Raw genomic sequence first — 12,631 nt, 5'->3', positions numbered from 1 at the left:
AGAGGCAGTGTGAGTCCATTTTATAGATGAGGAAATGGAGGCCTGGTACCTGGAGGACATCCAAGCCATACAGAATACCAGCTCTGGGCTGGGCAGACAGACTCCACAGGTTGTCTGCCCACGGCCGGCCTTTGTCTGGGAGGGGACCAGCTGGGGCCTTCCCTCCCTGGGTGTGGGTCAGTCTGCACTCCTCTGCCCTCCCTTCCTCGCCCTTGCTTCTTGTTGCTATTCAAGCAGCCAGGCTCAGCACACACCCACCAGGCCTTCTTGCTTCACCATTTCACGAGGTGGAGGGGCAGAGGAGAGAGAGGCTTCCACAGAACCGCTGGCAGAGGGGAAAGAGGCCTTCAGTAAAAGTGACCAGCATGGCCACTGCGTTTCCTAACGCGCCTCGCTTTCCCCCTCCCTGTGGGGAAAGTGCCCGTTTGTATTTCACTGGCCGGTAACCAAAGAACTGAGTATCTGGGAGCCACCTCCAGATCTCCCAGCAGCCCCTGGCCTGGCTGCAGCCTCCCCACCCCATGAGAAAAGGACTCAAAGACGAACTTCCTGAACATTCTGCTCGGGGCCCCTCGGACCTCCCAGGCCCAGGGCTGGCCTGCAAGGCCCTTAGCAAGGCTGGTGGAGAGGCAGTGCAGCTGACCAAAGAACAAAGCAGGTCAGGCGTTCCTGCTGGCCCACCAGGGGCGCGGTGCCTCCTCCACCTGGCAGGGGCCGCAGGGGAAAGGTCCTGGCTGGTACTTCCCACCAGCAGAGCTAAGTGACTCTCGGGTCCAAGCCACCAGGAGACACAGGTTTTCTGCCGAAAAGTGACACAGCCAATCCCATAACGCCTGGCTTCTGGCCAATCCCAGACTTCTGGCCTCGTACCGCCAAACGCAAAAGCCAAGTGTACCAGAGAGGCAGGAGGGTGGCACGTCAACGTTGCAGTGAGCCACATACCGTGCTCAGCACCTCACAGCCGCATTTCATGAAGCTCCTACAACAGACTGAGGAGGTAGGTACTGTCGTCATCCCTTTTTACAGACGAAGAAACTGAAGCCCTGAGGGGCCTTGTGATTTCCCCAGATCACACAGCCAGCAAGCGAAGGCGCTAGAATCGGAGCAGAGCTGTCGGATGCCAGACCTGTGTTCTCTCAGGTGCCACCCTGCAGCCTCCTGTCCATCAGCGATGCAGAGAAACTGCCACGCTGCTGCTAATGGACGTGGGGGAGTCAAATCCTGTCTAAACTCAGATCCATCTGAGGAAGACAGATCAACGAGAATGGAGGGCTGTATCTGCGTGCTCCCTCCACTTTGTCTCCTATCTTTTCCCCAAGCCCAGAGGCACCTCCCCATCATCTCACAGATGGGGCACAGCCTGGGTACCTGAGCTTAAATAGCTCCACTCCCCACAGCCCACCCCAGTGCTCTAGGGCTGCCCTCCTGACCCCGTACCTCCTCCCGGCCCAGCACCCAGTTCCCAGCAGGTGAAACAGAAGAGAAATGGTCTTACTTCTCTGCCCACGTCCTGCGGGAACTCAGACGGTGTTGCTGGCCTCCTCGCTCCACCTCGAAGTCCCAGACTAGCTACACGGCCGCCTCCTCCACAGGGCGGTTCTTAAACCCCCGGGATCACAGGCCAGGCGGCTGAAATGTGCCAGCAAGTGAGGCAGCTTTGCATTCCTGTTTATTCTGGTATCAATAAAAAGGAACTGTTACTATAGTAACAAGTATTTCACTTGGTGCACAGCCACTTCCACAACGCGGAACACCGTGTCCAGGCCACACGTTTGAGAGACACAAATAAATACCTATTTTGTCAGATTGTTGCAGAATAAGAAACATGCCAAGCTTTGTTCTGAGTGAGGAGGCATTTCCGTTTCTAATGGGAGGGTCGGCAAGAGTGCAGCCAGCACCGCCTGGTGCAAGGGAAGCCGGCTTCCTGCTGGTGCCCGGAGCTCCTGGGTGTGAAGGGAGGGGGAACCGCCCTGGGCCAGTTCTTGGCCTCCCACGGGTGGGTCCAAAACTCTCTGCACTTTATTTACTCGGGACCCTGGACTGCGTCTGAACTTCAGATAAGCACCAACAGGACATGGCCCAGGGGAGTGTGGGGGAGTGGAAGCTCAGCCCCTGTGCCCCCCCGAACCCCCGTCCCCGCTCCCCGGGTCAGCCCTGGCCTGGGCACCAGCCCCTTGGCAGGCACTGAGCCTGGTTTCTGTGTTTGTGGAGAATCACAGGGTGGATGAGAGAAAACACGGATGAGATGACATCAGTGAAAGCATTTAGTCAATGCTCAGCAAATGGGACTTTTCCTGCAGAGAGAACTGGACTCCGTGTGACCTGTGGGAGGGCCCCAGCATGCAGCCGTGGGCCCGGCAGGAAGTGCATGCCACCGTCCTGGCTCAGTGAGCAAACGTGTGGATGCAAAAATAAAGAATGCGTGTCGATGCCAGAGGCCATCCCCTCGCAAGGAAGCTGGCATCTACCAGTTAAACTTGGCCCTCTTCCCACCTTCACTTTCTCAGAAGAGTCTGTCCTCTCTGGCCTCTATCATTCATTTAAACAACATCTGTTGAGTCCCTACTATGTTCCTGGCACTGCTCCCTGTGTGCATGAGACAGATGGTAGCTCTGTGCTCAGGGACCCTACATTCAAGGGGGTGGGGGTCAGACAAAAGATAAGGAGCCGAGAAAACGCTGCGCTTCGCTGAATGCTACGATGGGAGTGATTCTGGGTGAGGTGAGAGGGAGGGGCTGGGGCTTGGGAAGCGGGGACCGAGGGGGTGATGTTTTAGGGAGGCTGAACAGAGAGAAGGATTCGCAGCATGAAGTCTGTCCACCTGGGAGAGCACTGCAGGGAGTAAGACAAGCGAGTGGAGAGGCCCCTGGGGGGGAATGAGCTTGGGGTGATGGAGGCGCGAGGAGGAGGTGGGAGACGGGGCTAGCGAGGGGGCAGGGCCAGGTCAGGCATGTCCCGGGAGCCTGGGCCACGCTGGGCCTTTCGGTGCCACTTAAGGGTCACAGGTTCTCCGGGAGAAAGTAATTTTCTGGAAACAACGAATGTCCCTGTTTGTTTCTTCTTCCTAAATTCTGCTTCCCTTGAGGTACTTTGAGTGGTAGCCACGCCAGCCTCCCACTCTGATGTGGCTTCATTTCACTAAATTCTGACACAGGGGACAACAGCTAAGTCCTTGTCAGACCACTCCTCTGCCCTGGTCCCACAAATGGCTATTTATTTGGGCCTTTCTGGGGCCCACAGTGATTTGTCTGAGCCAATCCCAGTGCCCGCTGACAGCTGGAGCAACACAAGGGGTCCCGGGGCCGGGGGACCGCCGACAGCTTCCGCTCCCACCTGGAGAAGACAGCCCCGGAACCCAGCTCCGTCCAGAGGAGACGCTGATGGTCCCCATGCCAGCTCGCCCTGCGGCCTACTTCGTGTCCCTTTATTGGAAGACGCCAACGGTAGCCCCAGAGCAACCAGAGCCAAGGAGAGTTGGGCGTGAACCCCCCACCCCCTGAGGTTGGGTGCACTTTCCCCACTAAAGCTCCTCTCACGGTTCAACCTGTTACAACCCATCAGGCTCCCCCACGAGACTGCCAGCCTGGGGCAGGGCCTCCCCTATCCTCCTTAGCACACCTGTCCCAGGCCACGGTGCTCAGCAACAGCACTGACACGCAGACACCCAAGCACTGACTTCCCCGAGCTCCTCACAGCACCGTCTTCTGTGTGCGATCGGTGATCGACCGTTTCCCCAGCCACACCCCATCGGGAAGGGAGCAGGCTACACCCCCTAACAGGATGCAGTCCATAGCATGCGCATTTATTGAGCTGAAAAGGTGTCCACTTCATGTTTGGTGAAAAAAATCAAACTGCAAAACCACATGTATTATAACTCCCCCCTCCTCTTTTCCCCAAATCAAAGTTAGTACAGTTGACCCTTGAACAACAAGGGGTTAAGGGCACTGACCCCCTATGCAGTCAAAAGTCCACGCACAACTTTTGATTCCCCAAAACTAATAGCCTACTGTTGACTGGAAGCCTTGCTGATAACATAAACAGTCGATTAACACATATTTTTGTGTTATATGTATTATATTACGGGCCCAGTGCACGAATTCATGCACCTTGAAAGGAACTGTGGGCTTAGACTGTGGTGGGCACAGGGGTGGGTCTTGGTCCATCCTCTGCACCCCTGCCTGGCCCCTCCTGCTGCGGCTCCTGGTTCCCTGTCTGCCATCAGTCCTGCTTCTGCTGCTGCTGCTCCCACGCACTGACAGCGTGGGCCCTGCTCACAACCGCTGACAGTGCAGAGCCATTGGGGCCAGCGCCAGCAGTGGGTGCGAGCTGTGCCAGTGCTGTCAGCAGGTGCAAGTGGCGGCTGCTGCCCCGATTGCCCCTCAGGAGCATGGGAAAGTGGAGAAGTCCTCAGGGGCAATTGGGGCCAGCAGCCAACTGCTCACACCCGCTGATGGCACTGAGCCATCAGGACTGGCACCAGGTGCGAGCGCTGGGTGGGATGGTGGTGGGTGGGAGCAAAGAATTTTCAGTAACCATCAGAGGCTCACCCCAATGACAGCGACTGGTGGCCCACTTTGGTCTGGTGCCCCTGCTCACCTGCTCCACCAACCCACCACAGCCGACGCCCGCCATGTTCCATGCACGCCCCCTGGTGGTCAGTGCATGTCATAGCAGCCGGTTTTTCGGTTGTTCTGCTGTTCAGTCTATTTGCATATTAGGGTTTTATATATATAGATAATGTATTCTTACACCTTGAAAGGAACTGTGGGCTGCGAGGATAAATAAATAGGTTAGAGATTTATTACTCTAATAAAGTAGGTTAGAGACAAGAAAGTGCTAGTAAGAAAATCATAAAGAAGAGAAAATACATTTACAGTATTTATTGGAAAAATTTTCCTATAGGGGACCTGTGCTGTTCAAACCTGTCTTGCTCAAGGGTCAACTGCATATACATGGAGAACCAACCTGGATGCAGATACCCTAACTAACCTACTAACGGAGGTCAGTTCTAGATCAATGTATCTCGAACATCATTGCTAGACGTCACCTAGAAGGAGGGGTGAAGTGGAATTACTGGGCCATTGCTGTATTAGAACCTATGAGGGAGGCGCCTAGGAGTCTGGATTTATATTTGGGACTTTGAGAACCACGATTCCATGGCATAAAATGACAAGCTCTTCTCCTTTGTCACTGTGTTTTTGTGGTGTTTGTGGCTTAGAAAAGACAAGTAAGCATAGATTTCTTTTGCTGTCAGAAAAAAGCAATAAAGAGAAGAAACATGAAAAAGAGCAACCTTTTCCAACTAACTGTAGCTATGGTTCACATCTGGTTCAGCCATGTCGGAAAGTAGGGCCTTCTGGGAAAATGAACCTTTCAGCCGGTTACTCCAGGTACCGGCCGAACTCAGCCCCAGGTGCTGCCTCCTGCCTCAGTCGGTGTGGCTTTCCCCTCCCCACTCTGGGGGGCAGATTCAATCCATGGAGGCCTGAAGGGGATCCCAGTGCTGAGCACATCCCTCCCACGTGTCCTTCCTGCCCCTCTGAAGTTTGTTTTCTGGAGAACAAGAGGTGCAAATGGGAGGGCAGTGAAGACCAGAGAGAGAGTGGTGAGTGGGAGCTGGCAATCTTCCTGCATCTACGGTGGGCGGTGGCTACAGCTTTCATTAAAAACTCCAAAACCCTCTTTCATTTCTGCCCCTTTTCTCCAAGCCGACAGGCGCCGGAGCAGTTATCTGGGCCCACAAACATCAGACAAGAAGTTCCCATGGCAACTCCAAACTTCCTCCCCAGCCCTGTATTCATTCTATCTCCAAGGCCACTTTTCAAGCCTCAATGAGGGTTTTGAGAGCCACCCACACAACAACCCTAGAATCCAACCTCCCCTCCCCCCTACATGCTGGGCTGAAAGGAATGGGGGAGGGCAGGAGCTTTTTGGCAGAAAAACTTGTCATGGGATCCACGAGAGATTATAAAAGTAATGAGAGTTGCCTTTACAACAAGTTCGAACTAGGAAGAATTTACCCGGTGCAGGGATTTCAAGCGTGAAAACAGGAAAGTGCGAAGGAGGGGGGAAGAACTGAGCCCTGTTTCAGAAAGCTGGCTGTCCACCCGGCTGCAATTAGGCAGTTAATCTGGTCTCAGCTGCAGAAGGGCCTGGGATGCCCCACTCCCAGTGCATTTTAATTCACTTGTAGCCAGACAAGAGATGGACAGCGGATCTAGGGATGGGGAGAGGGATGTGAGTGGGGTGAGTGTGTGTGTACAGAGGAACCTGGGCAGACCATCGCTTATCAAGCCAAGCAAAGTTCCATGATTCTTGGCCGTGGGGTCGCCACACGTAGCAAACAAAAACACAGCATGCCCAGTTAAATTTGAACTTCAGATAAGCAATGAATGATTTTCTAGACTCTAAAGTATTATTGGTTGTGCGTCTGAGAGTCAAATCTAACTGGGTACCCTGTATTTACCTGGCAACCCTACTTGGCAGGGAGGGCTGGAGGCTCTGTCTGTGCCACAGAGACAGGCTTCCCTCCCTGCCAGGAACCGGGCCTAAGCTCCAGGTAGGATGCCGGTAGCCAACTGCAGGTGGACCTTCACTACAGCCCTGCACAGCCCACCAGGCATGGCCAAGCATGCGTGACCCCCCGAGGGGACCCTTCCAGCCCAGGGGTCACCATTCCTGGCTCCAGGCTGCACAGCTGGGTGACCTGGTGACCTCCAACTCCACATTTCCTCAATAGGGGGCAGACATCCTTTTGAGGAGAGAAGGAAACACAACATGGTGGGCAGCCCTTCACACAGTACCTGCCCCAGAGCCTGGGCTCCAAGGCGGGAGCTGTTTTCTCGATCACTCATTGAAGAGCATTAAAGATTTTCATCCAAGTGAGAAAAGTGAGGTCAAAGACTAGAGTCAGTACAATCTCGGCAATGAAGAGCGAGCACGCATGACCACACACAACCTCTGCACAGCAAAGAGTAAAAGGAGGCATCCCCAGTGTCACCAGTGCCTGCTTCTGGTTAGTGGGATTCTAGGTGAATGAACGTCCCTCTCTTTATTCTCGACTTCCCAAAATATTCATGGTGAGCCTGTATTATTCTAATATTAAGTTATTTTAAAGTAATTTGAGATGACAATTTTTCTAAAAGCGGTGTAGTACTTGGGGGCATAAGTTGAGGCTACTGTAGGAAGACGCTGCCATCCTGGCTTTGATTCTACGATCCTGTCTTCCGTCACTGCCGAAGGGGGATCTTGCCTCTTCACTGAATGGCCGAGTGGGCTCCTCTCCCCTCAGTCCTACTCCTTGCTCTTCCGTGTGAGACAGCCAGAGCAGGCAGCCCTGGGTGTGAATCTCAGCCCCACTCCCGACGGGCTGTGTGACCCCGTAGGCAAGTCGTGTGACCTTCTGAGCCTCGGTTTCCTCATGTTTAAATAAAACAGTGGTCAATACATATTGGTTGGACGATTAAATGAATGACGTTCATGAGATGTACAGCATTTGGCAGGGAGAGCGGCAGTAACAAGCGACCAACAAGCATTTGCTGTTGTTACTACTGTTCTCAGAAGGTGTGCAGGCTTTGGCATCCATGGACCCAAGTTTGAATGTGTTTTCTACCCTTTAGGCTTTAGGGGGATAGAAAAGGTTGCTCAGCAGGGCCATGGGCCAGCAAGCTGCTTGTCCTCTCTGAGCCCCCGTCTCCTCACTCATTAAATGGGGGTGACAATTAGCGGTGACTCCGTAGGGCTGTGGAGGGGCCAGCGGCCCACCGCCCAGACAGAGTAGGTGGCCCAGCCACAGGCCTCTGCTGCCCTCCTGGCTGCGTCGCTGTGTGTAGTACAGGTACCAGGCCAACATGTGCGGCCGGGAACGACTCTAATAGGTCTGCTAGTTTGGCTGCGAGTGAAACATGCTACCTTTGGAGCAGCGGTTCTCAACCTGTGGGTCGCGACCCCTGAAAATACATCCTGCATATCAGATATTTACATGACGACTCATAACAGTAGCAAAATTACAGTTATGAAGTAGCAACGAAAATAATTTTATGGTTGGGGGTCAACACAACACGAGGAACTGTATGAAAGGGTCGCGGCATTGGGAAGGTTGAGAACCACTGTAAGGTCCTTGGCTGCAGTTAGAGGGAACACAGCGTTTGGGACAGAGCTGCGCCCTCCTCATCTCTGTGAGGAGCTAGGAACTGGGCGGGGACATGGGGAGAGCGCTCCGTGGGGGAATCGCCGGAGCTGGGATTTGAAATTAGATTCTTCTCATTAGAAAGCGCCTCCCCTTCTGCCTGCCCGGCGCCGCCAGATTTAAGACCCTCCCCTGGAAGGCGCCGCCGGCCCGGGCGGCTCGGCCAGCGCTCGCTTTTGGACTTGGAGAGCCTAGTCCCCGGGCTCCGGAGCTGTGGCTGCGCGGCGGGAGCCAGTCCCGGTGGGAAAGGCAATCGGTCCCGGAGCGGACGGCGCCAGGGGCTGGCCCCGCAGCGGGAAACCCTGGCCCCTCGCTGCCTCCCGCGATCTGCAGGCGGGGCCGCTGGGTGGGGCGCTCCTCGCTCGCGGCAGAGGGTCGCTCCCCGGGCGCCCAAGGCCCCCGAGGCTTCCTAATCGCGCACCCCCAACCGGCACGGACCGATCTTCACCTTCCCCGAGCGTCGCTTTCAAGCACAAAGTCCAGAAGGAAACGTCCCAAACGCTGAGTTCGGACCTTCAGCGTTTCCTTCCCTCTACATTCCCGTGTTTTCCAAATTATCTGTACATTGACCACATATGACGTTGGTTTCGTTTTCCTAAATGAAAACATCTCTCATTGTCCTGAGCAGTAAAGTAATACGTTTCCTTCAAATAAAAGGACAAATGGGAGAAAACACACTTAACTCCCACCCTCAAAACGACCGCCGTCGCGTTTCCTGACGCATGTTTTTCTCCTGAAATGACGCGTATAGAAAACCGGTTCCTCGCCGTCCAGTAACTTGCTCTCCCCCCTCCCGCCCTCCCCCGCTAACCTAATACTCCCCTGGACCTCAGTCCGTCCCGCGCTCCATCCGGGCCCTGCGCCCGCGCCCCGGCCTTACCCACCCGCCCTCCGCGCCCCGCGCCCCGCGAGTCTCTGCGTAAGGGACCGACCTGCCCAGAGAGGAACCTCGAGGACGTCTGTGGTCAGGACCCTGAGTGCGAGCGAGCGGTGTGTGCACGCGCCCACACATAGCAATACAAATCCCCAGAGGGAAGGATGTAGGAAGGAAAGAAGGAAGGGGAGAAAGAAAAGTAATTAAACATAATGAAAGGGAGGAAAGGAAAGGGAAGGACCGAAGCGACGCGGCGGGCTGGCCCGGGGCTGAACTCGGTGCGCCCACCCCGCCCTCTTCGCGCTCCTCCGAGACGGAGGCGGGGGAGGGGGCCTTGCTCGCACTCACCCGACCTGAGCAGCACCGCCCGGTAGAGCCCGGTGGCCTCGGCGGGCACCCGCGCCCGCTCGCCCAGCCTCTGCGCCATGCGCCCGCGCGCCCGACAGCGGAGCCGGCACTGCGGGCGGGGAGCGCTCGGTGCAGCGCAGTTCCGAGCCGGCAAGTCTCTGCCGCGGAGGCCAAAACCCCGCTGAGGGTCAGGTTACCGCGGCGCTGCGGCCGCCGGGCGCGGAGGCGCCGCGGGGGAGGGACCGGGAGCCCAGGGCAAGGGTAGGGCATTCCCCCGGCCAGCAGCCGGCAGGGCGCCGGCGGGTAAGCGTCTGGTCTGAGGACCCCTGGCCCGCGTCCCAGGTTCCAAGGCGAGAACCGGGTGTCCTGATTCCCAGGTGGTCTCCCACCTCCTCCACTTCCTTCCCCTGGCCGCTGGCCGGGCTCAGTGCTCGTACAAGCAGGTGTGGGGTTCTGAGGTGCCATCCTTGGGATCGGAACCCAGCGCCACCAATTAATAGCTGTGTGACCCCCACGATTCAATTACCTAACCTCACAAAGTCTCCATTTTCTTACCTGTAAAATGGGTACTTACCTCACAGGGTTGTGAGGGTAACTGATGTATCTTAGAACAGTGGCTAGCACAGAACGAACACTATACTGGGGTGGGTGGCACTGAGAAGCAGGGGACTTCACCGGGGGAGGAGGGTTGTGGTGGGAAGCCTGTGGACTGCGCAAGATTGATTTCTCTGGCTTTGTGGAATCTTTAACAGCAGAGATGGGAGGACCAACCAAAAGAATCTAAAAGTGAAGAGGCAGCCCTAACCGGTTTGGCTCAGTGGATAGAGCGTTGGCCGGTGGACTGAAGGGTCCCAGGTTCGATTCCAGTCAAGGGCATGTACCTTGGTTGCGGGCACATCCCCAGTAGGGAGTGTGCAGGAGGCGGCTGATCGATGTTTCTAACTCTCTATCTCTCTCCCTTCCTCTCTGTAAAAAACCAATAAATACTTATTGGTTTAAAAAAATAAATAAATAAAAGTGAAGAGGCAAAGGCAACCGGGCGGGTTTGGAAGATACTGTATAAGAAACTGACAGTGTTGCTTATCTACTGTGTTGGGTGCTGTGCTCTCTTCCAAAACAAAAAGCAAACGTCTACTGTGTGCTTTACGTCCTATTTTGTTTCATCTTCACAGCCCTATGAATGAGCATCTATTAGCCTTCCAATTTTGCAGATGAGCAAACTGAGGCTCATAGAGGTTAAACAATTTCTCTGCCATCACAGAGTGTGGAGCTGGGATGCAAACTCAAGTGGTCTGACCCCAGACATGGGCTGCCCTGTTCTTTCATGGACTCTTTACAAAAGCGCTGAAGGGCAGGTGTTGTAGATGAGATCATTGAGACGCAGGGGGTGAGGTGACTGGCTCCTGCTCACACAGCCAGATGGAGGAGCCAAGACCCAATCCAGTCTCCACCCACACGCTAGTGCCCCCCAAACCTACAGACCCCCTGGAGCTGTCCAGGGTACTGGATGGCATCTGTGAAGGCTGCACCTGCTGGGCCAGGGGCTCCTGAGCTGGCTGTTGGGGCCTCCGCCACACAGTATCACCTCCTTCTGCCGCTGAGTCCTCTCCAGCCTTGGAGCCTGCCAGGCCATCTGCCAGCAAAGCCCTCTCTGGCGGGCCCTTGGCCACTGCCCAGCCCCAGCTTCTGCTCTGATTCAGAGATCCCTGTACTTCTCTGATCCTCAGGCAGCATCCTCGGTCCCAGGGACCAAGGGACACACTTGGATCTTCAGGGACTTCACTGATTGGCCAGACTGACCATGCCTGTCATCAACAACCAGCCGCCATGCGTGCCAGGCACCATGCCAGACATTTGGCGTTCTCTGTCTCATATCCATTCTTCAGAGGATGAAATTGCACTCAGTTGACCATTCATTTCATTTTATCCACTCTTCGGTAACGTATGGTTATGGCCCTTTTAGAAATGAGGAAATAGGCTCAAGTGAGTTGCCCAAGATCCCATAACTAGTTAGTTGTGGAACTGGAATTTGAACCCAGACGGCACCAACGCTTTGGCTGCAGGGGGGAAACCAAGCCAGGATTGAACAAGGTGGGGGTTCAGGAAAGTTGTGGCTAAGGAATGTGCGTTGACAGCATTCCCAGAGGATTAACTCAGGTTGGATCCCCTCCCCCCCTTCCCCCTCCCCCAGGGATCCTACGTGGATCTGACTTACCTGAGCCCTTTAGTCTCTGCTTCTCATTTTCACTATGAAATGTGGCCCGGGGAGAGTATTCTTTCTGTGAACAGAAAGCAAGTAGGTGGAGGTGAGCCCCTCTGTTCCTTGGCAGGGGAGGAGTGAGGAAATAGTGGATGTCCCTGAGTCTTTTGACTACAGAAAGGACTGGTCAGGGTCAAGATCCTCATACTGTCCACTCGTACTTTTCAGAGAAACACATTACTATGTCCTCAGAGTGCACATGTGTATGTGTTGGGGGGCATGTATGAGACTCATGCCCTTTTAAAAAAATAGATTACTTTTTAGAACAGTTTTAGATTTAGAGAAAAATTGAGAAGATTATACAGAGAATTTCTTATACCTCACACCCAGTTTCTCTATTGTTAATATTTTACATGTATGTAGTTGTACATGTAGGGCACATTTGGTACAATTAATGAACTAATTTTGATATATTATTAATAATTAAAACCATGTCTCCTTAGGCTTCTCTCAGCTCTGACAGCTTCTCAGACTCTGGTTTTGACGGCCTTGACAATTTTGAAGAGCACTGAGAGTCATGTCTTCTTTATGTTGGGCCCTTATCCACACAGTTCCTTTTCCTGGCCTGCCTTCTCCCCACCTTCCTGGCTAACTCCTTCTCCTTCAAGGGTCAACTCAGAAGGCTTCAGGGTTTGCTTTTCAAGGGCAGTTCTTGGGCGTCTTCTTTTCTCCCTCTACACCCATGACTTTAAAAACAGCTCTAAGCCAAAGATCCCCAAACGTGTGTTTCCAACCCAGACTTTCACTGTGAGCTTAAACACTGTCCAACAGGCTACCTGACATCTCCACTTGAGCGTCTAATAGGCCCAATGCTTAGTGGCCCAAACAGAACACTTGACCACTCCAGCCCCAGCCTGTTCATCCCCTGGACCTCCAGCTTAGCAAGTGGCTCTTGGCTCTGTCACTCAGGAGCTGGGAGGTCTGCCTTGCCCTGTCTTTCTGAAACCCACAGTCCTCAGGT

General features: G+C 54.5%; 1 protein-coding gene across 3 annotated transcripts in view; it reads right to left on the bottom strand.

The window, feature by feature from the left end:
- The window catches only part of FAM107A (family with sequence similarity 107 member A), a 19,027-nt gene extending 9,427 nt beyond the window's left edge, over positions 1 to 9,600 (bottom strand). The window contains exon 1 of one of the 3 annotated variants that reach the window (XM_006101489.2): positions 9,411 to 9,600. In XM_006101489.2, the coding sequence (XP_006101551.1) occupies positions 9,411 to 9,489 (79 nt within the window). In that variant the 5' untranslated portion in view covers positions 9,490 to 9,600. Of the gene's footprint in view, positions 1 to 1,495; positions 1,923 to 9,120; positions 9,238 to 9,410 lie in introns of those variants that run through there. The other 2 variants (XM_006101492.3, XM_006101490.3) reach the window with 2 other exon arrangements.
- Positions 9,601 to 12,631: the final 3,031 nt, after the last annotated feature.

This window comes from Myotis lucifugus, unplaced genomic scaffold, assembly GCF_000147115.1.
Source record: "Myotis lucifugus unplaced genomic scaffold, Myoluc2.0 scaffold_366, whole genome shotgun sequence".
NCBI lineage: Eukaryota > Metazoa > Chordata > Mammalia > Chiroptera > Vespertilionidae > Myotis > Myotis lucifugus.
Note: the sequence above shows the minus strand (reverse complement) of the source record. Positions and strands in the feature narration are given on the sequence as shown.